Source organism: Callithrix jacchus, chromosome 8, assembly GCF_049354715.1.
Source record: "Callithrix jacchus isolate 240 chromosome 8, calJac240_pri, whole genome shotgun sequence".
Classification (NCBI taxonomy): domain Eukaryota; kingdom Metazoa; phylum Chordata; class Mammalia; order Primates; family Cebidae; genus Callithrix; species Callithrix jacchus.
The window spans coordinates 58718850-58740360 of NC_133509.1; the positions used below are offsets into that span (position 1 = coordinate 58718850).

General features: G+C 50.3%; 3 protein-coding genes and 1 non-coding gene across 11 annotated transcripts; 2 read left to right on the top strand and 2 right to left on the bottom strand.

The window, feature by feature from the left end:
* The first annotated feature begins 1698 nt into the window (after positions 1 to 1698).
* On the top strand, positions 1699 to 20032 carry KHNYN (KH and NYN domain containing). Of its 7 annotated transcripts, none has more exons than XM_054239824.2 (8): positions 1699 to 2047; positions 9484 to 9701; positions 10181 to 11316; positions 11458 to 11588; positions 11672 to 11768; positions 14748 to 14876; positions 15068 to 15169; positions 15713 to 20032. In XM_054239824.2, exons 1-8 carry the CDS (start codon positions 1936 to 1938, stop codon positions 15960 to 15962), a joined length of 2175 nt encoding a protein of 724 aa, XP_054095799.1. In that variant the 5' UTR covers positions 1699 to 1935; the 3' UTR covers positions 15963 to 20032. The 7 variants fall into 7 exon arrangements, with proteins under 7 accessions (XP_054095799.1, XP_054095800.1, XP_054095801.1 ...); XM_054239825.2 differs by having other exon boundaries at positions 14769 to 14876; XM_035260242.3 differs by lacking the exon at positions 1699 to 2047 and adding an exon at positions 8687 to 8736.
* CBLN3 (cerebellin 3 precursor) lies at positions 2459 to 8658 on the bottom strand. 2 transcript variants are annotated; one of them, XM_054239828.2, is made up of 3 exons: positions 7927 to 8658; positions 7045 to 7164; positions 2459 to 6751 (listed from the first exon to the last, which is right to left on the bottom strand). In XM_054239828.2, the coding sequence occupies exons 1-3, from the start codon at positions 8158 to 8160 to the stop codon at positions 6554 to 6556; spliced, it is 552 nt and encodes a 183-aa protein (XP_054095803.1). In that variant the 5' UTR covers positions 8161 to 8658; the 3' UTR covers positions 2459 to 6553. The 2 variants fall into 2 exon arrangements, with proteins under 2 accessions (XP_054095803.1, XP_009004102.1); XM_009005854.5 differs by lacking the exon at positions 7927 to 8658 and adding an exon at positions 7493 to 7891.
* On the top strand, positions 4884 to 5009 carry LOC118145406 (U4atac minor spliceosomal RNA). Its single transcript, XR_004730524.1, has one exon. It is a non-coding gene; the product is annotated as a U4atac minor spliceosomal RNA (small nuclear RNA).
* Positions 18450 to 21476, bottom strand: SDR39U1 (short chain dehydrogenase/reductase family 39U member 1). Its single transcript, XM_002753690.5, has 6 exons — positions 21447 to 21476; positions 21043 to 21149; positions 20875 to 20957; positions 20378 to 20499; positions 19473 to 19616; positions 18450 to 19178 (listed from the first exon to the last, which is right to left on the bottom strand). The coding sequence occupies exons 1-6, from the start codon at positions 21460 to 21462 to the stop codon at positions 18769 to 18771; spliced, it is 882 nt and encodes a 293-aa protein (XP_002753736.1). The 5' UTR covers positions 21463 to 21476; the 3' UTR covers positions 18450 to 18768.
* Positions 21477 to 21511: the final 35 nt, after the last annotated feature.

Genomic DNA, 21511 nt, shown 5'->3' on the forward strand with positions numbered 1-21511 from the left:
TTGGCTCACTGCAACTTCCACCTCCTGGATTCGAGCAATTCTCAGGCCTCAGCCTCCCGAGTAGCTGGGAATGCAGGCGCATGCCACCATGCCTGGCTAATTTTTGTAGTTTTAATAGAGGTGGGGGTTCACCATGTTGGCCAGGCTGGTCTTGAACTCCTGACTGCAGGTGATCCACCCGCCTCAGCCTCCCAGTGCTGGCTGGGATTACAGGTATGAGCCACTGTGCCTGGCCTCGGTGCTCACCATCTTAATCACTATACTACTGCTTCTCACAGAAGCACATTCATTTGTTTGTTGTTAGAATTAGTCTCCCCTGGCTTAAGCTATGGTCTTTCTACCTGTTATTAATGTACTACATAGTGTCTGCTAAGATGTCTCCATTAAGATACTCCATCCTCAGAAAGATGATTCACAAACTAAAAGGGATTTACCTCTGTTGGGTCTAAGAACTATTCTCTTGGTCCTGATAAGTTTTAACTGAAATGCTGTACTCTTTTTCCAAAGAGTGCCATTTTTCCTCAGCTAATAAGTGGCACTATTTCTTAGGCTTGCACAGTCTTGTGGATGGTGAAAAATGAAGTAGTGGAGATTCCAGGAGCTGAATGTGAAAGACCTCGAAAACCATGTTAAGAAATATGGATTTCACTGGGCAAGGTGGCTCATGCCTGTAATCCCAGCACTTTGGGAGGCTGAGGCAGGCAGATTACAAGGTCAGGAGTTCAAGACCAGCCTGCAACATGGTGAAACTCTGTCTCTACTTAAGATACAAAAATTAGCTGGACGTGGTAATACGCCTGTAATCCCAGCTATTTGGGAGGCTGAGGCAGGAGAATCACTTGAACCCGGGAGGCAGAGGTTGCAGTGAGCCAAGATTGTGCCATTGCACTCCAGCTTGGGTGACAGGGTGAGACTCTATTAAAAAAAAAAAAAAAAAAAGAAATATGAATTTCATTCTGAGGCCCACCTGGAGCCCCCAAAGGGCCTTAGGCAGTGAAGTTTATTTACACAGGTCACTAAGGCAACCACAGTCTGAAGAATTGAAGGGAAAAACTGGAGACCACAGAACCAGTTAGGAGGCTTTCATAGAAATCTAGCTAAAAGATTGTTAGTTTGAGCCAGGGTAGATGGAAAGAAACGAATAGAACCGATGGATGTGAATGAGTAGATATGAGGGTTATGGGAGAGGGAAGAATTAAGAATAATGGCTGTTTTTGGTTTGGGCAAAGGGGAGTTCCATTTACAGATACAGAGAACAAGGGCGGGAGAACGGATTTAGGGAGGAAAGACTAACTTCAGGTTTTAGCATGTAGACTTGAAAGTGGAATATTCAGTGTATGAGTCTGAGTTTTAGAAAGGAGGATCCTGGATAGAGATGACATTGACAGCATGTGGACAGTCATTTGTGCCTTTTTGAGTGTGTTAGGACCAAAGAAGGTAGGGCAGAACCCTGATGAAAACCAACACTTAAGAGATGCAGGGCACAGGCAGAGAGGTGGAGGAAAAGCCAGGGATCGCACAGTTGGGAAGTCAGGGCAGAGAGTGCTTCTGGAAGGAGGGCGTGATCAACAGGGGCAAATGTTAGGGAGAGTCTGAGTGGCAGGAGGACTAGGAAGTGTTCACCAGCTTCAGTAACACGGAAGTTCTGAGCCATGGCTGAGGGCAGTTCAGGTGGGGCAACCGAGGCCATAGTTCACCAGTGATTAAGAGGTGTGCAACTGGAGAGTGTAGACATTTGTACTATGATACTCTGCTTTAAAGAGGAGATGAGCTGACACTAGCTGCAGGAGTAGATAGGGCTGAGGATAACTATATCTATATCTGCAACTACTTCCATGCTTCTCTTCTCTTTTAGATTTAAGAGACTTGAGCGCCTAAACTTCAAGAGCTGCTGAAGGGAAGGAGTGAGTAGAAAGGAGAGTGACAGATAAGAAGATGTCTGGAGGAAATTGGATCCAAGACTGGTGGAAGAAGATAGCAGCTTTGACAGGCACAGAGACTCGACCCCCACCGAGACAGAGAGGAGGAAGCAGAGATGGGGAGGAAGGTGAGGTTGCAAGTGTGGTGGTGGGCAGGGTCCTGCCTGGAGTTTGTGTGTTCTCAGTGAGGTCGAAGGTGAGGCTGTCTGCTGCTGACTATGGGCCATGGGGGCAGAACTGGTGGGGCAAAAGATTTAAGGAGTGAACAGAAGGCAGCAGTGGATTCCGGGGAAGATGAGGGGCAGCTGGCAAAGGAAACCATTAAAGAGTTAGAGGATTGAGGATTGCAGGATTGAGGACCAGATGTGGCTGGAGGCCAAGGATTTAGATCCACCTTGAATCCTGCATCATTGGGACTTCTCTGTAGTAATCAGCTGCCAGGGTATGGGCATAGGGAAGGTGAACAGTTGGAGTCTGTTCTTGGGATTCTTAAAGTCTGAGGAGCTTTTGGTACCTGGAGAGGAACACTCACCACCACCTGTGCTTTACTTATTGTTTAATCTGTTCACAAACCTACTGAAGCAAAAATTGTCTAAACATTTAAACACAATTTCTATGATCAGCAAATCAAAATCTATACATTTAACAAGTCAAATTATTTAAACATTGATTAAAAGCAATCAAATCCTCCTAAATATTTCAATTGAGTCACTAGTAAGTCAGTTTCTCTAAAAGCTTCATTTTGGTAAAGCACACATACCATTATAAGGATTCTGAAGTTCATGACACCTACACTTAAATCTATTATAAAAATGGGCTTGTAGACCTGAGAGATAGATGCTATCTCAGCTCAGGCCAATTTTTGAATTTAGATATCTAAAATAAAAATATATCTCAGTGCAGATCAAGTTTCAGATTATTAATCAGTGAACTTCTGGTTGGGACCTGGGAATTGATTCAGCTTCTAAAATGATTAAAATCTGAGCTGGTATTCATCTTGTATGTATCATGGGAAAGTTTCAAGCCCATACGTTTTCCATGCAGTGGTATTGTAGCTGGATGCCTTTTCTGTCCATGATGCCACCTTTAAGTTTAGTGACTATGATACGCAGATGTCCGGAAGATGTCCATGCCTTAATCCCTGGAACCTGTGAATATGTTATGTTACATGGCAAAATGAACTGTGAATATGCAATTCAGGTTGTGGACCTTAAAACAGGGAGATTATCCCTGAATTATCTGGGTGGGCCCAATCTAATCACACGAATCCTTAAACTCAGAACACTTTCTCCGATGAAGTCAGAGAGTTGTGGTAGAAAGCTAGGCCTGAGAGATTCAAAGTGTGAGAAGGACTTAGCTTGCCATTGTTGGCTAGAGAATGGAGAGGCTAGGACCTAAGTCCTACAACCATAAGGAACTGAATTCTAAATGAGTTTGGAAGTGGATTGTTCCCCTCTAGTAAGGAAGGCCGACCTGCTTATACTTTGCTTTTGACCTTGTGAAACCCTGAGCAGAGAATCCAGTCATGTTTGGTTGGACTTCTGATCTACAGAAACTATAAGATAATAAAGAGTTGTTTTAAGCCACCAAGTTTGTAGTAATTTGTGGCTGGATGTGGTAGCTCACACCTATAATCCCAGAATTTTGGCAGGCTGAGGCGGGTGGATCACTTGAGGCCAGGAGTTTGAGACCAGCCTGGACAACATGGCAAAACCCTGTCTTTACTAAAAATACAAAAAATTATCTGGGTGTGGGTAATCCCAGGAGGCCGAGGCATGAGAATTGCTTGAACTTGGAGGCTGAGGTATCAGTGAGCCGACCTCATGCCACTGCACTCTGGCCTGGTCGACAGAGCATGACTCTGTCTCAAAAAACAACAACAACAAAAAACAACTTCTAGTTGTCTTCCCCAGTAGCCAATCTCCCCTTCTTCTTTATTATACAATTCCCAACTTCTAGCTGGACATGGCTGCCTGAAATAAACACTATAGCTCCTAGCCTCTCTCCCTGGCTTGGTGAGCCCAGGTGCCTAAATTCTACCCAATGAGACAATCAGAAATATTGGGTGCACCTTTCAGAAAGCTTCTTTCAAGGAAAGAGATGTGCTATTTCTTCCTTCCTCCTTCCTGGGGGCTATTAAGCTGACGTAATGGCTGGAGCTCAGGGAGCCATCTTGGGTCATGAGGTGGCAAGCTAAGGATGGTAGAAGAGCGAGACGGGATACTGGGCTTTCAACTGATCAGAAGGCTGCCGTCCATCCCTGGACTCTTATTTGCAGATTCTTTAATGTAAGACAGAAATGATTTCCTATTTTGTTTAAGCTATTGTTATTTTGGGTTTTACTGTTACAGCCAAACCTACTCTTAATCATTTTGCCTAATTAATATCTCATTATAATTAGTGGAGTAATATAGAGGATCCATTTTCCAGGAGCTGAACAATCAAGCCTGAGCAGTGAACAGTTGTCTTTTGGTCATTTGAGTAATTCACTGTCTTATAACACACCATTGAACTGTTTTTTTTTTCTTAGTTGCAAAGTACGCCCAAATAGTCCCATCAGTATCTTTCATTCTTGGGAAAGTGCCAGATCTTGGAATTACTCACAGTTTTCTGTACTCACCCCTCCCTATTTATACAGATAAAGAAAAACAAATGTACCTTACAAACAGATAAAATGCGTACTATATTTATGTTCTTCTACTTATCACAACTAATTAAAAATAGCTGATTATGTTCACTCTTCTTCCCTTATTATATTAACTACCTTTTGGCACACTTTATAGTGACCAATGATTTTGAATATCATTATAGACGCATGGATTTAAAACAGTTCACTTTGTTGCAACTAACTATATTATTTTCCTTTCGGTAATCAAATTGTCAAAGCATGTCAAATGGGAGCCTCTTTAGATTTATTCCTTTGCCTTTTCAGCTTTACTTTGTACATTTAAAAAGTATCTTTGAACCATCCTTTTCTTGGGGTTGCGCTCCTGTCCAATGAGCACATAGTGAGGGCAGTACTGCTAATGCCTAAACCACACACTTGCATCAACTAGAACTTTGCTTTACCTTGGTGCAATTTTTGGAAAAAATGAAAACCCGATTAAAAAAAAAAGTATCTTTGCTTTCTGTCATCAACAACATGTTCTGGGCCTGGAGTTATTTAAGGTGTGCAGCTATTCTCCAAGGAACCTGAGGTTTTTTGGTATATATTTTTTAAAATCGTGACTAATATTTGAAGCACAGCTCCAGTTTCTAAGAATGGATATCAGATTATTCCTGATGTTGTTTTAGGATTAGTGACAGTTCAAAAAGTTATTTCCTTTTAAAACCACAAATTCACCTTGGTATTTCCTATTTAACTCAAACATGGTTAAACTTTTAAAATTTTAGTATGCAGTTTAATATTTATTTTTCTCTACAACATACCTACTTGTATCCTGTAACACTCGATCCAAACTTCAATGGTATCTTCTCTTTAGTGATTGTATAGTGTCTCACTGACCACCATTCTCTAGTCGTTTTACAGACAGATTCATCCAGCCTGGGTCAATGGGACAGCGGCATAAGAAAGAGAGAAGGAGGGTTTGGCATACTGGCAGGAGAGCGTCTGAAGGAATGAATCATGGAATCCCAGGTACTAGAAAGCTTAAGAAAAAGAATATGGTAGTACAGATCAGGAGAAAAAGAGATGATGGGGATAGGCTAGAACAGGTACAGTGAAGATAACTTAGTGAGAGAGCTGGGAGGAAGGAGGCGGCAGTCAGAGTGTGGAGTGACTGAAGTTCAAACTTCAAAGGTGGAGCAGTTTCAGGAGGTGGCCAAACCAGAGGATGCATGGTTAATGATGTTTTCCATGGTCCACCTCCAGCTCTGCACACCCACTCTCAGCTCTGCTCACAGCCAGAGCAAACACACACGCCCTAGTCTCAGGTAGGAAGGTAAGGGCCGGAGTCTATCTGGGATTTAACACAGAAGGACAGCCAGGATTGCTGCCTGCTGGCTGCTCTGCTATACATGCAGAATGTGTACCATGTTCAGACTAGGTCATACACCCTCCTTCCTTCCTCACCAGCCATAGACTCCAGGCCCTTCCCACACTTCTGCCTGTAGCAGAGCCTTTCACCCTAGCCCATACGGTGCTGGTTTAGCTTCTGATAGTGCTGGCTGAGATCCGTGATGCTGGCATTCCTCACAGGAAGAAGCCTGCAGGGTACGCTCAGGCTAGTCCATCTGGGCCCCTGTGGGGGCCTGTCAGGATCACCTGTGCCACCTGTCCCAAACAGCATTGAGCAGGAAGCTGGGGTGGGGGAACAGGAGGAGCAGAGGCTGCAAAGTAGTGCAGATCTCCCTTCTTGCCAAACCTTGCCCTGATCCTAGGGCTGCAGGCAGGAACAGATGCAGCAGGTGGCTGGGAGGGTAACTGGGGATGGGTGAGTGGGAAGGCCAGGTCTGGAGATGCCACAGCTCTATTCTTTTCTTAAACTTGGGTGTTTGGCACAGGGTCCCATGCAAGGAGGTGGGATATAGGCAGCCAGAGGGAGTCTCTCTCCTGCTTCTACTGGTTCTGGGGCAAGAGAGGGTAGAAGAAAGTGGTCAGGGGCTGGATTCTTGTCCTTGAAAGGCTTGGGTCCTCAGAGCGGGAAGATGAGGAAGCCAGAGAAGCTTGAGTATTTCCAGCCACCCAGTAGATTCCCCCGACGCAGGCGCAGAGACACTCGGTCCCCGGGGTCCAAGGGCAGTAGCACAGAGCTGGTGGCTGCCTCCCGGGTCACGTCTGGGTCATTGGCAAAGGCTGAGATGACAGGCCACGTGTTCAACATCAGGCTCACCTGGGGAGGGGAGGCCAGTTAGCCTCCATCCCCTAGCTCTCAGCTCAGGACTCCCACCTTCCCAGGGGCTTCCTCTTGGGAAGCTGGGGCTTATGGGCTCTCCCCAGAGGGCTGCGGGGTGGCCAGCATTGGCCTCTGCACATCCTCCACACTCAATGCCAGGCAGGCCCATTTCTCCCCTGGTCCTGGCCTCCAGGACACAGGTCAATGGAGGGTCCACAGGTCAGCTGGGCTCCACTTCTTCCCCCTCCCTCCCCTCCTGAGGCAGGGATGGGGCCCAGTGCTGAGGTCACCTGGACGGTTTGGCGGTTGTACACCTTCACCACATGGAACCGGAAGCTGTAGACACCCCGGACAGGGGCTACGAAGGAGCCCGAGGCCCGGTCAAAACCACCGCCCTCATTCACCAGCACCTGGGGGAAATGCCCGTGGCTCAGCGGTACCATGGGGATGGTGGGGGGGAAGAGGGGCAGGGGTGGTGAGTAATGAACAGAAGGGGTGGCAAGTAGGAGCGAATAGGAGTGAACAGATTCAAAAGAAATGGTGAGAAGGAGAAAGGAGGGGATTACTGGGTGGAGGGAGGGGAAACCATTGGTGGGGTGGAGGGGCAAACGGCCAGTTTAGGGAAAGATGTAGGAAGCTGTTTTCTTAGCCTGAGGGACAGCAGAGTGCGCTTGGGCAGATGCTTCCAGGTCTGTGCAGGGTCCTTCCAGGTCCCCTGGACAGGGGTAGGGGGATTACCTGGTCAAAGTAGATGGCCCCCGTGGTGCCATTGCCGGTTTCCCCTGCTGGCTCATGGTGGTGGCTTCTGACCGCAGCAAATGCCACTCGCCCAGGGGGCGCCTCTCCCAGGGCTGCTCCCCCGGGCCCCCCTGCAGCAGCTCGGCCAGGCTCACAGACCACCAGGCACTCCCCCTCCAGCAGGACGGGCTCTGACCCCTCCTGGGCCCACCCGGCCCCTAGGGCCAGAAGCACCAGAGCCAAGGGCAGCCCTGGACTGTGTAGGGAACCTGGTAGCCAGTGTGGCTTGGCTCCCAACATGGCTGGGTGGCTCTGCAACCCACAAATGCCCCTGTCTTCTGCCCGCTTTCTGTTTCTGCTCCTCTCCCTGGACTCTCACTGCTGGCACCCTGCTCGACTGCCCTCTCTAGGCTGGCTGCACCCTGTCTCCATACCTGGGTCCCGGCTCGGTCCTGCCTCCCACTCTCACTCCTGCTGTCACTGCAGTTCCCTCCTCCTTGGCAGAGCATGCAGTGACAGCAGTTGGGCTTTGGGAGGGAGAGGAAGGATGAAGCCGCCCTCCCGCTGGACTGGAGGGCTGCAGCCAGAGCTTCAGGGCAGCCCTTCTGGACGGGACACCACTGAAGGCTGGACCTGGCGGGGGATGGAGAACATGCGTGTGTGTGCATGTCCAGAGGCAGCCTCTCAACCCCTTCCTCCTACTATTCCTCCTATCTTCAAAATCCTACAAATCAGCCCTTCTCCGTGGCATCATTCCATTTGTTGGAAGAAAGGGGGTACCCCACCCGGGTAACCGCTCCCCCCGCCCCCCAGCCCCGCCGCCTGGGAAGCTTTGGTGGAAAGTGCCACTATGTTTTGGTGGAAAGTGCTTGGGCCTAGAGCACCACCGGGCCGGTCACGCTCCCTCTTTGGTCGGCCACTTCTTCATTCGCGGGAAACAACTTTCGGCGCGTAGTTCCACTTTCGGAGAAATATCTGCGTGGAACGCGCGAGGACCCCGAGGGCCGGGAGACAGACGGGAGGGCTGGGGAGAAGCGCGAGGAGCCTGCCCTGGAGCCGCCTAGGGGGCTGGGCCCAGCTGCCCGTCAGGGCCGCGGGGCGCAGCGGCGGGGTTGGGAGGAGGGCGCGCAGCCGGGCCCCGAGCAGGCCCAGCCCCGGGAGGAGCCGGGCTGACTCCGCCCCAGGCCAGGAAGTGACTCAAGAAACTGTTTGCGTGCGATGTGGACTAGAGAGGTCCCCGTTGGGTGAGGAACCCGGGAAGGCCCGCCCAGATTCGGGTCCCCTGCCCTAGTCCCCTGGGCTGGGGGCGCGGGCGAAGCGGGGGCCCGGCGGGCGCCGAGAGGACCCGAGGCCGGCGCGGGCGGCGGAGGCGGTAGGGGCGCCCCTCTCCCGCGCCCGGGAGCGGGAAGCGGGGTCCGCGGTGCGGAGCGGGCGGGCCCGGACGGGCCCGGGCGGTGGCAGCAGTCCGCGGTGGGCGGGCCCGACCCGGCCCCTGGGCCCTGGGCGGCGCTCGTGGCGTGACGGAGAGGGACAGCGGACGGCTGGGGGAGGGGTGGGAGTGGCTTGAACCTTGGAAATGGCAGATCAGGGGCCCCAAAGGACAGCCTAGTTCAAGCCCCTGCTGAGGATTCGTCTGTAAAAAGCCCCGTTGGACTCCTGGATATTGCAGAGTCTCCCAGGAGACTCCTTCTGGCCTCCAGGCCGAGTTGGAGCCCCCCACCCTTCCTGCTCAGGGCTTTGGTCATCCTTTTCCAAAGCCCAGACGCCCACCCCAGACAGACAGCCTTGTTTACCCGGACTTCCTCTCAGGACACAAGGCCTGTGGGACACATTCCCTCCCTACCTCCAGTGGACCCAGATGCTTGTCACCTCCTGGGGCTGTTTACCAGCGCCTTAACTAGGTGCGACCTGTTGATAGCTGGTGTAGGCCCAGAGACCAGGATTTGGGTTGAGGGTTCAGTGAGGCTTTGGGCCGCCTTCTCCCCTTCCAGGACTGGGGGCAGCAGCCATGCCTACCTGGGAGGCCCTCCCAGTGTCCCCAGACCGCTTTGCGGTGTCTGCGGAGGCTGAGACCAAGGTTCGGGAACAGCAGCCCCATGTGGAGCGCATCTTCAGCGTGGGGGTGAGCGTCCTTCCGAAGGACTGTCCGGACAACCCCCACATCTGGCTGCAGCTGGAGGGCCCCAAGGAAAACGCCAGCAGAGCCAAGGTGAACTCCCTCTCTCCCCCAAGGCTCCCTCCAGGCACCAAGGACGCTTTCCCCCAGAGGCGGGGGAGAGGAACGGCCTGGGCTGTCTTCTGGTAACCTCAGTGCCTCGGAGTTTTGAGGAACTTTCCAACTCTGTATTAGTTTGGAGTTTTGGCTGAATTTCTGCTGTGATGGCGCAGCCTCACAAAAATCATTCTGTACTCTTTGGGAGAGTAGCCATATCTGGCTGAACAAGTTGGCCCCACCAAGGAATGCACTATGGGGTGGGAGGCTGGGCACCATTTCTTCCTTTGGGATTAGGCTGGGGTTCCAGGATGGCTCAATCATGTACCAGTTTTGTGCTGGGAGTCTCAGTTTCCTTATCTTTAAAATGGGAATAACACCATGTGGATACTCCAGGCATCCTGGAGCTCAGGAGAGAGCAAGGAGCCTGGAGAGGTGCAGTTTACTTTTCCTGACCTTCCCTTCCTCCCAAATAGGAGTACCTGAAGGGCCTCTGCAGCCCGGAACTGCAGGATGAAATCCGCTACCCGCCCAAACTGCACTGCATCTTTCTGGGAGCCCAGGGCTTCTTCCTCGACTGCTTGACCTGGAGCACGTCAGCCCATCTGGTGCCCAGGGAGCCCGGTTCACTGATGATCAGTGGCCTGACTGAGGCCTTTGTCATGGCTCAGAGCCGGGTAGAAGAGCTGGTGGAGCGGCTGAGCTGGGACTTCCTGCCAGGACCATCTCCCGGAGCCTCTCAGTGTCCTGGAGTGCTGAGAGACTTCTCTGCCCTGCTGCATTCCCCGGGAGATGCCCATAGAGACGCCTTGCTGCAGTTGCCGCTGGCTGTCCAGGAGGAGCTGCTGAGTCTGGTGCAGGAGGCATCCAGTGGGCAGGGGCCAGGAGCATTGGCTTCTTGGGAGGGGAGGAGCTCAGGCTTGCTGGGCGCTCAGTGCCAAGGAGTGAGAGCTCCCCCTAGTGACGGCAGGGAGTCCCTGGACACTAGATCTGTGGGACCCAGAGAGTCCAGGGGAGCAAGGGGAGACAGTTATGCTGTGGAGAAGGGAGGGAAACAGGGTGGTCCCAGGGAGATGGCTTTTGGGTGGAAGGAGTTGCCTGGAGAAGAGGCCTGGGAGAGAGAAATAGGGCTCAGGCCACAGTCAGTGGGTAGAGGGGCAAGGGAATCAGCACCCCTGAAAGGGAAGACCCTGGGAAAGGAGGAGGCAACTCAGGGAGGAGGAGGGGTCTGTGTCCACCGTGAGCCTCCTAGTGCCCAAGGCTCCTGTCACAGGGCTGCTCAGTCCCGAGGAGCCTCCCTCCTCCAGCGGCTCCACAATGGGAATGCCTCTCCTCCAAGGGTGCCCAGCCCTCCACCTGCGCCGGAACCCCCATGGCACTGTGGAGACCGGGGTGACTGGGGAGATGGGGGGGACAGGGGAGACAAGCAGCAGACCACGGCACGAAGTCGGGGGCCTCACTGGAAACGAGGTGCCCGAGGGGGCAACTTGGTGACTGGCACACAGCGTTTCAAGGAGGCCCTGCAGGACCCTTTCACCCTGTGCCTTGCCAATGTGCCTGGCCAGCCAGACCTCCGCCATATTGTCATTGACGGCAGCAACGTGGCCATGGTGTGAGTACCTGGTGGGGCTAAGGGCCTAGGGGAGGGAGGATGAGATAGGCATTTTTGTCCACCTTGGGGATGTGTACTGAGGGGCTGGCATTGTAACCAGGGTGTCAAGCCCCTCCTCTGGCCGACCCCTTCCCACTGCAGGCATGGCCTCCAGCACTACTTCTCCAGCCGGGGCATTGCCATTGCTGTGCAGTACTTCTGGGACCGTGGCCACCGTGACATAACCGTCTTCGTGCCTCAGTGGCGCTTCAGTAAGGATGCCAAAGTTAGAGGTGAGTTGGGCCTGGTCTTCTGTGTCCTGGGGTAGGCTCTATTTCTACCTGGAGGAGAACCCTATTTTGTTCTTTTTTAATAGAGAGTCACTTCCTGCAAAAGCTGCATTCCCTCAGCCTGCTCTCCCTCACACCCTCACGAGTCATGGATGGCAAGAGGATCTCCTCCTATGATGACAGGTACTTGCTCCTCTCCTGGCCCCAGGCTTGATATTCAAGGAGCCTAGTTGAAGATTGAGGGAGAGGGAAAAGCTCCTGGTGGTTTATGCTGTTTCCAAGCTTTGGTAGTGAGTAAGGGGCTAGTTATTCCTCTGTGTCCCTTATTATTGGTTAGGTAAACCTGCCCAGCAGCTGTGATGAGAAGAACTGTAGACAACCATGTTTGCTCATTTATCATTCATCAAATAAAGTGATACCTCATTTATATAGTGCTTCACTGTCTAGAAAATACTGGTTTAGTGGAAAGATGGGGAAGCTCGTGACATAAATAGCTGACAGATGTCATCTTTCTGAATTTCTCAACATGCAGAGAAACTTCCTTAACATTCTGGAAAAAACACAGTAAAGGTCAAAATAACAAATAAAATGAAGAAACACAACCCATGAATAATAGGACTGTACAAAACATGGTATAATAGAAATATCACTGGATTTAGAATTGGAAGAGCTAAATTTGAGCCTCAGTAGCACTCCTCATAGACTTTGACTGTGGACCCATGTCTTAGTGAATTATTAACCTCTTTGTCTCAGGGTCCTCCTCCATTCATGTACCCTCCTTGTGAATATATGAAAAAGATAAGGTGTGTGTCTGCCTTGCTCAAGGTGTGCTCAGCAAGACTACAGTGACATTCCCTCCTAACTTAGCACATACGTACTCAAGTGTGGCAGCGGGTGTATCTCCAATCTATAGTCATGGAGACAGAGGGTCAGAGTGGTTACCTCTCTTAGCAAAGGGAAATTAGACCTCAAAACTGTCAGATGATATGAATGAAAATACAAGACACACTTCTACCATAGTCTACATAGGTAATGTGAGAAATGAACAGATTTTAGAAAGCCAATTAACCAAGTTAACATATTTACAAGTTTTTTATTCTCTAGGACATTATTCAGATTTTAAAAATTAGTTTCCAAACCATAGTGATTATATACTTTGTCTTTTCAAACATGTACCTTGTATTCCTTAACAAGTAAATGGAATTCTACAAAATGGTTTACTTTCTCCCAATGTTATTCTACTTATGTATAGATGTCACAGATTACCCAAGATATGGAACCTTCTTTCCACACCTGCATTGAAACAGAATTGAAACTGAAGATTGAGTTCATTTTAATGAATGTTAAAGGCATGTGTCTGCCCAGTTGCGTGGGACCTGGTGGGCAGATAACATAATATAAATTGGGAATTCGCCCATCAACAGTGAATAAGCACAGTGGTGCACATCGTAGGCATAGTGAATAAATGTTGCTGAACAACATACTTTGTAATGAGATCATAGTAAAATATATTTAACCAGAAAATACCGTTTGCATGCCATAAGTGTACCATATACATTTGTAAGTCATTTCCTTAATTTGTTTCCCAGACAGAAGCTCAGAGCCTGATATCTGTCACACCTGATCCTGATTCCCAGTTCCCCCTATACCATGCTGTCTTTCAAATACTAACTGCTCACTTAGTACTAGTGCATAGCCTGCAGGAGGTGGGAACACTGGGAACAAGATCTGATTAGTGACTTTAGAGAGCCGTAAGAAACTATAAATCAAACACTACAGGAACTCAGAGAGAAGGGAGCCCCCTTCTGGCTGGGGTTTTGTGGGAAAGGAGAGATTTGTAAGTTTTTGTATTGATTGAGAAGACTGTGGGATGGGCTGGATCTCTTGGTTTCTAAATCTGTTAAGAACACCACCCACCACCTCATGAGTCCTACCTTGTCTTGTAGAATCAGAATTACTGAAGTGGGGCCCGCATCTATTTTTTTTTTTTTTTGAGACAGAGTCTTGTCACCCAGGCTGAAGTGCAATGGCACGATCTCGGCTCACTGCAGTCTCTGCCTCCTGGGTTCAAGCAATTCTCCTGCCTCAGCCTCCTGAGTAGCTGGGACTACAGGCATGCACCACCACACCTGGCTAATTTTTTTGTATTTTTAGTAGAGACGGCGTTTCACCATGTTGGCCAGGATGGTCTTAATCTCTTGACCTCGTGATCTGCCCTCCTTGGCCTCCCAAAGTGCTAGGATTACAGGCGTGAGCCACCGCGTCCATCCCATCTGTTTTTTAAAGTTCCCCTGGTGATTCTGTTCCTCAGCCAGTTTTTGGAAGTGCCTTTCAGATGGGAATAGTTGGAGAAACCCGGAAGTCAGCATTAGACATATTTGAAGAGCAGAGTGTAACCTGATGATTGATTTTAGCTGGAGTTGAGACTGCAATAGGGAATATTTGGAGATAAGGCTGTAAGAGTGATTTGATCTGGGCTCTAGAAGGCCTTAGCTGCCAGGCCTGGGTGTGTGGACTTTATTTGGTAAATAAAGGGTGAGTGTGGAAGAGTTTTGTGTAGGGGATAAGCATGCTTTCTTGGGGCAGGGCAGGGGAGGCTGGAGGGTGGTGAGTGGTCAGAGGCGGGGAATCCTTGTTAGGAGGTTATGCGTGATCTCAGTTGCAATATCTGAATTACTAGGGTAGTTACGGTGGGCCTGGGAAGGAAGGGAGCAGAGCACAAGGCTTTTGAAAGGTAGGACATGTTGGATTTGCGAGGGATTGGTTGGGTAGGGTGGAAGACAGTGTCAGAGCTAGATCTTACTGTTTACTAGTGAGACGCAAAGTGTTGCGCGAAGGACTGCGGTGAGCAGATTGGATTCATCTGTTTCTTCTGTAGCCCATGAAACCTGTATCTAGTCAGTTGCCTGTAGCTGGGCTAAGGTGGGGTATGGGGCCAGAGCTCCATCACCAGAAGTTGCTCATGGGAATTAGTAACACTTTTGAGGTTGGGGCCTTGGAGTGTCCCAAAGGGTTGCTGTGGTTGTTTTTATTTTTATATATTTGGGGGCATACAAGTACAGTTTTGCTACATGCATAGTGGTGAAGTCTGGGCTTTTAATGTAACTGTTATCCCAAGAGTGAACATTGTACCCAATAGGTAAATTTTCAACCTTCTCTCAGTTGCTGTGGTTTTGGAGACAGGTTCATGGTGAGGCTGGCTGAAGAGAGAGATGGGATAATTGTCTCCAATGATCAGTTCCGGGATCTGGCAGAGGAGTCCGAGAACTGGATGGCAATCATCAGAGAACGGTGAGAATTGGACACAGATGCAGACCTTTTTCTAAAGCTAGTTCTGCTCTGGCCACAGGGTGAAAACTCTGGGAAGGAGGTGAAGTTTTCTTGAAGGATGGAGCCAGCAGTTTCTGGTGATACTGGTTTCAGTTGTCTGGGAGGTGGGCAAGAGCCCCCTCTATGACCATATATTCTCTTTCACCGTCCAGCCTGCTGCCCTTTACCTTTGTGGGAAACCTCTTCATGGTACCCGATGACCCACTGGGGCGAAACGGCCCCACCCTGGATGAATTTCTGAAGAAGCCAGCCAGGTAATCAATCTAGACTCCTTGCAGACAGCTTCACCCTGGCCCTCTCTTGGCAGGCCCGGAGGCTTGGGTGGAAGTCTGACCTCAGTTTTGGCCAGCTTAATTTTGCAGTGGTTTGAGTTACCTTGGCCTTGGCCATGATAAGCTTCCCAGGAATCCTGACGTAGAACCTCCTTGCTGGGAGGGAAACACCTGCTTCCTGTTTCCCTTAATCAGCGTGTTTTATGGAGTTATTTGGAAAATGGTTGCTTATACTGAGACCCAGTTGTATTCTGCATGCCTTCTGCTGACCATTATGTAAGTAATTCATTTAGGACCAGAACTAGATCGTATAATAGTGGCAGAGTTCACCGTGGTTCCCAAAGTACAGTCCATCACCCCTTCAGAAGAGGGTTGATACTGCCACTCAGTGGTCAACTTCAGGAACTTCAGAACTTCTCCCCCAGAGCCAGGAACAGGCAAGATAATTGAGAGGGGTAGCCTACTAAGATCTAATTCCCACCCCCCAGGATGCTCATCAGCACTTTTTGATCTGTTTCTTCCCAGGACACAGGGGCCTTCTAAGACTCAGCATCCTTCCAGGGGCTTTGCAGAACATGGTAAACAGCAGCAGGGGAGAGAAGAGGAAAAAGGTAGTGGTGGCATTCGGAAGACCCGGGAAACAGAGAGGCTCCGACGCCAGCTGCTGGAGGTGTTTTGGGGTCAGGATCACAAGGTGGACTTTATCCTGCAGCGGGAGCCATACTGCCGGGACATTAACCAACTGTCTGAGGCCCTGCTCAGTCTCAACTTTTGAGCCTCACCTGCTTGAGTGGCTGCTGCCCTGTCAGCTCCAGCCGCCTCCAGCTCAGCCCTTTCTGGGAGAGTCTCTCCGGTGCTCACACTCTTATTCAGAGGCACCCTGAGTTGATGCTTTGGATCAGGGAAGCCACTTTGGGACAGGTCCATAAAGTGATCTGATCTTACCGAGTCAGGACCTCAGCCAGCTCTCAAGAGGTTCTGCTCAGCCTTAACTTCTCAACTTTGCCTTAGCACAGGGTTTCGGTAGGGAGTGGGGGCTGCTGGGGAGGATTAGTTCTGGAGACTGAGACTGTTGGCTCCACCTCCAAGCTAAGCTGAGGTGGAGGGCAGGGTGGGTGGGAAGTGACAGGAAGTTAAGCCGTTTTTCTCCCTGGCTGCTGCTCTGGAGGGCCAGAGGACAGGATGCTCCTTGGCTGAGCTCCTGGGTGTATGAAAGGAGATGCAGGGCCCTGGTCGGGCCACAGCATTATGTGGACTGGGCCACAATAGGGTGGAGGGAGCTAGTGAAGAAGGCAGAGGGCCACTTGGCTTCTGGTCCCAGCTATGCCTGTTTGTGACCTTGATTGAGTTTCTTGGGCTTTACTTCCGCCTACAAATCAGGGGTAAAAATACCTGTTGGGAGGAGAAATAAGAACACAGAGGAAAGCTTCTTGGAGAAAAGGTGCTTGGACCAAGTCTCAGGTGTGTTGCCTGTGGCTGCACAGGCTCCCTAACCAAAACCTCACTTTCAGAGAGATGTGGCTCCTCTGTCTCCAGGGTCCACATCCTAGATTTTAACACTGCATTCTCCTATAACATGCCCTACAATGGCTGCATCCCTTTTGAGCAACCTCCAAAATCCACATTTACACAGTAGGTAAATTAGGGACGACTACATTATCAAAATACTCTCAGGGTTCCTATAAATGGCAGCTCTCCTGTTGTATTCACATGTTTGTTTACAGACTAACATATGTGTTGGCAAGTCCCTGGTTAGATGCACTGCACTTGCTGGTGTTGAGATGAACACATCGATTTTTCACCAAATCGATGAAGCCATGCTCTGCAATGACAATAATAATGTGATCTGACCCTAACGTTTTTTCTATGGAAGACATGTTGCATAAAGCAAGGCATACTTCTGCTTTGTGTGTGTGTGTATGGGGATGGGAGGACTTAACGGAAGTTGCACCAGTTGGTTCTAGATGAACCAGTTATCTGGTAAATGAAAAGAACCAGAGTTGGAAGGCACTTGACTGACTACCAGACCAACTCTGCTGTCACTGGCATGCTCTCTCCACCCTGATTCCTATAGGTCATTGCCCTGGATCTGCTTGAAGTCTTCCTGTGCCAGGGAATTTACTATCTCCAAGGTAGCACATTCCCTGTGTAGATAGTATTAATCAGTACTCCTTCCTTTAATGCAGCCTAAAGTATGCTTTTCTGTTACTTCTACCTTTGAGGCTGATCATCCCCCCAGGAACAATACAGAGCCAGTCAACTTCCTGGAGTCCAAGACCAGATAAAAAAGTAGGACAGGTGCCCTTGGGTTCTGTTCTCTGTGGGCCCTGTGGCGAGTCTCTGGACAAGATCTTTTCCAGGCCCTGACTTCCGCCTCCCTCTGAATGGCACAGGCAGTTGAATATTGCACGGAGTGTGTAATGATGATGGGGAGGGTCCTTGGGTCCTCGTGTGCTTACCCCTCCCTTTTTGGTGATTTACACCACTGCACCACACTGACCCAGGCCAGGGGCAGGTGTGTTGGAGATAGGCAGTAAAGGAGGTGACAGTGATTCAGAGATAACCCAGGGTTCCCTGAGAAGAAGAGAGTGCTTAATGTGGCCTGAACTGTTGGCTGGGGGAGCTGTGTCTGGTCAAGATGGCAGATATCATAGCTTTAGGTAGGTAAAAAGGGTCCTAGATGAAAACTTGTGAGGTTTTTTTTTTTTCCTGATAGGGTTGTTTATAGTTCTTGATTGGTTTCTTTTCACTTTCAATGATGGTGGATGTGCAGCAGACCAAAAGTATCTTCTGCCCTTTTGTGCTAAGGGCCCTGGTTGACTGAGTGGTTCCAGTCAGATGAGAGGCAAGCCTAAACTTATGGACAGGGATGCTGGCTTTGTTCTGCTGCAGCCTGATAAACTGGGATCACTGTGTGGTTAGTAATGCACTTGCCATTTGGTTACACAGACTGAAGGCTATCCCATACCTGGGCCTCACCTCTTCCTCTTCTGGCATCCTAAGGGCACTCTGACAGCATCCAGGGTGACTATAGGGCCCACTGGAAATGGATCACCATTCTCTCTTCTAGTCTCTACCTTTATCATAACCTGATGTCTCAAACTTGTGACCAGTTCTATTGGTAGCTGAAGGACCAAGAAGGGAGAGGCTGAGGAGACAGACTGCCCATTATAACTTTCAAAACCCGGTATGGGGAAAAGAATCATCTAGGGTGACATTCCTTGAAATAAATCCCAAGAGAATCTAGGCCAAAGAGATGAGCCAAGGTTAGTGAGATAATTTATTGCCTAAACTGCAGAGCATTCTCTGCACAGCATAAAGGAGAAGTGGGGCAGCAGCAGGACATACAGAGAAACCAAACTGAGAAATATTACAATGAGTTGAAAAGATTAAGGTCCCAACCTGATGAGATTACAGTCTTGAGACAATAAAGTGGAGCAACAGAACAATGGGAAGGAAGAGGACTGGGGAAAGAATCTAGGAACCAGTTGGCTTCAGCTCTCTAGAGGAGCTGAGCCTTTTCACAGTGTCTAACCTGGAAGCCTGTGAGGGACAGGCCTCAGGCCCTTGCTGTGACCTACTTAGGCTATGACTTCCTTCAAGGCAGCCCCTAGCTCTGGGAAGGAATACTGGTAGCCAGTGGCTAGTGTTCGCCGTGGGGTCACCTTCTGGCCCTCCAGCAGCATGATGGCACGCTCTCGCCCAAAGACAGCTTGCACCACAGTGCTGGGGAGAGGGATAAAGGCTGGGCGGCCCAGGGCAGCACCCAAGGCCTGGGCAAACTCAGCATTAGTGGCGGAGGATGGAGCCACTCCATTCAGGACCCCATGCACGTGGTTTGCTTCAAGAGCATGGGTCAGGATTCCTGCCAGGTCCCGGATGTGTATCCAGGGGAAGAACTGTTGGCCTGAGCCGATGGGGCCCCCGAGGCCCAGGCGAAAGGGCAGCAGCATGTGGCCGATGGCACCACCCCCACGGCCCAGCACAACCCCTAGAGCAGGCAAGAGGGAAGGTACAGGAGGGTCTCTCAGCCTTGAAGCAGCCCCACTGCTCCTCCTGGTTTCTGTTTCCCCTTCCTCACTCTCCCCATGCTGTCTCGGCTCTGTAACAGGTGAGCAGTATGGCTCTCTAATACTTTACACCTTCTCCTCTACAGGTTGGCTAGAAGTGGTGGCATCCTTTCACTCTGTAATTGTAATCTCAGCTCTTCTGATCCCATCACTTCCCCAGCCTAGAGAAGACATTCCAACCCTGTCTGATACATACCCAGGCCCCTGGTTCTCACCTGAGCGTACCACCACCTGGCGTGTAGAATCTCCAGGAAGCCTGGCTGCAGCTTCCCATTTGGTTACAAGGTTGGAGAAAAAGTCAAAGTCCCCTCCTGGGCTGTCTTCATCATACTCTGCAGTCAGACTGGGCTGGTAGTAAGCTGCCGGTGGAACATACTCATTTGCTCTGGATGTCCTCGGTCCTGCCTGGCTCTCTGCAGTGGAGGCTCCCCTTGGCCTCACCTTCTTTGGCCCTTGGGATCTCCCCATTTGGAGACAGAGCTGTTTGGATATTTTCCCCTTGAGCTTCTCCATGACCTGAACTGTTCCTTCCCTGGAGGAACTCTTTGGTTGCAGGGCTAAACTTAGAGGCTGCTAGAGTGTAGTGGTTAAGAACAGGAACTTGGGTACCAGGCTGCCTGAGTTTAATCAGCTCCCTCATTTATTAACTGTGACTTCATGCAAATTAATTAATCTCTCTGTATAGAATTTTCACATCTTTAAAATGGGAATCATAGTACCTACCTCATAGGGTTGTTATAAGGAATAAATGATAATAAGCATAAAACACTACAAATAGTGGCTGGTGTGTGCATTATAATTGTTTGCAATTACTTGGTCCCAAAGGTGACTTAACAGCAACTAGGAACTCTGTTCCTAAAGAACTGTGGTGTGAGAAGTAAGGGATTGGGAATAGGTGGACTTTTCCCTGGCGCTAAGAGTGATGCCACTCCCCACTCTTATTCAGGGTCTAAATTTCTTAGTGAAAGTATGCAAAGGTTAGGAGAAACATGCATGGATTAAGGGCCTAGGAAGTCATTTTGCCTGGAAAACCCAGTGCTCTGCTGTGTGCACAGCTACAGAGGTCTGAGTTACCCCCTCCCCCTGGCTAATATAAGGGGTTGGTGATTTGGGGGCATACCTACACCTGTGACTAAGACCCACACCTTGGGAGGTTGTGGGGCTTTGGTGATGGCTTTAGCCAGCAATTCGGTGGTCTCCAGGCGGCTGCTGAGAACCTCTTTCCGGAAAGTTTCATTCCATCTGTAGAAGAAACATGGGAAATAAAAAGCCACTAAATACCTAGGTGCACATATCCCTCTCTCTGTCTTTTCCTGGGAGCTGTTTCATACCCATTTCTAGTAAAACCCTGAATTTTGGCCTAAGAGAAACAGTCGGAGTCTCCTGTAGAGGGAAAGGGCATACATTTCCTTGGCATCCTGAATTTTATGTGAGGACTCAAGCGAACTGGCTGACTGAGTGGAGGAGCAGGTGGGCGTGAAGGAGTAGAGCAGAATGAATAGTCTGGGATGGGTTTAGTTCAGAATCTGGCAGTTGCATTACCCATGGAGGTTCTCATCAGTCGGACACTCTCCTACCTATGCTCTAGTGGGTATCAGCTTTAGGGGCCAGGCTGACCTTCGGAGAGGGTTGAGGATGTTCTCTCCGGCCAGGTTGATGGCGGCATCGCAGCTCGGCAGCCCGGAAGTAGAGAGTTCATCCTGTTGGAGAAAGCACACAGTTCCCCTGCTCCGCCCTACGCTGCCCAACTCTGCCTTGCCACCCCCGTCTAGAGGATGGGCATACCCACGTGATCCGGCCGGGCCCGGGCTGTCGGGAGACGAACGTCACTTCGTGGCCCCTGGCATTCAGCAACTTGGTTAGGGCTGTCCCAATGAAGCCTGTCCCACCACCTGATCGTAAAATACAAATTGTTTATATTCCCGGGGAGTCAGGTGGGGGCGCCTTCCGTCCCCGCTGTGACCCCCTATTCCGGCGCCATCCCATCTGACACTAGACTTCTCCCCACCTCTCGCCCTCCCCGCGTTGCAGAGGTCACAGGTCACAGGGATTAGGGAGACCGGCTTTTCTGGCTAGGAGGCCAAGGCGAGGTTGCCTGTGCACGAGACAGTGCCCTCCCGGAAGCGGCTTCCCAACCCTCAATCTCGGACTAAGCCCGCCCCTCACTCTCCCTTTCTGCCTTCTCTCACCCAGAAGCACACGCATAGCGACTAGGACCTAACGCGCCTGCGCAAGGTTTAGAGTTTACCTCACT

Excerpts from the sequence above, each read along its gene's own strand:
- CBLN3 (XM_009005854.5), bottom strand. The coding sequence starts at position 7,792 with ATGTTGGGAGCCAAGCCACACTGGCTACCAGGTTCCCTACACAGTCCA. Across the intron at positions 7,165-7,492 it reads GGGCCATCTACTTTGACCAG|GTGCTGGTGAATGAGGGCGG; the intron begins GTAATCCCCCTA and ends CATTTCCCCCAG. Across the intron at positions 6,752-7,044 it reads ACAACCGCCAAACCGTCCAG|GTGAGCCTGATGTTGAACAC; the intron begins GTGACCTCAGCA and ends TCCCCTCCCCAG.
- KHNYN (XM_054239824.2), top strand. The coding sequence starts at position 1,936 with ATGTCTGGAGGAAATTGGATCCAAGACTGGTGGAAGAAGATAGCAGCT. Across the intron at positions 11,589-11,671 it reads TAAGGATGCCAAAGTTAGAG|AGAGTCACTTCCTGCAAAAG; the intron begins GTGAGTTGGGCC and ends CTTTTTTAATAG. Across the intron at positions 15,170-15,712 it reads TTTCTGAAGAAGCCAGCCAG|GACACAGGGGCCTTCTAAGA; the intron begins GTAATCAATCTA and ends GTTTCTTCCCAG.
- SDR39U1 (XM_002753690.5), bottom strand. Across the intron at positions 20,958-21,042 it reads GGCCCGGCCGGATCACGTGG|GATGAACTCTCTACTTCCGG; the intron begins GTATGCCCATCC and ends TTTCTCCAACAG. Across the intron at positions 20,500-20,874 it reads ATCCTCAACCCTCTCCGAAG|ATGGAATGAAACTTTCCGGA; the intron begins GTCAGCCTGGCC and ends TTTCTTCTACAG.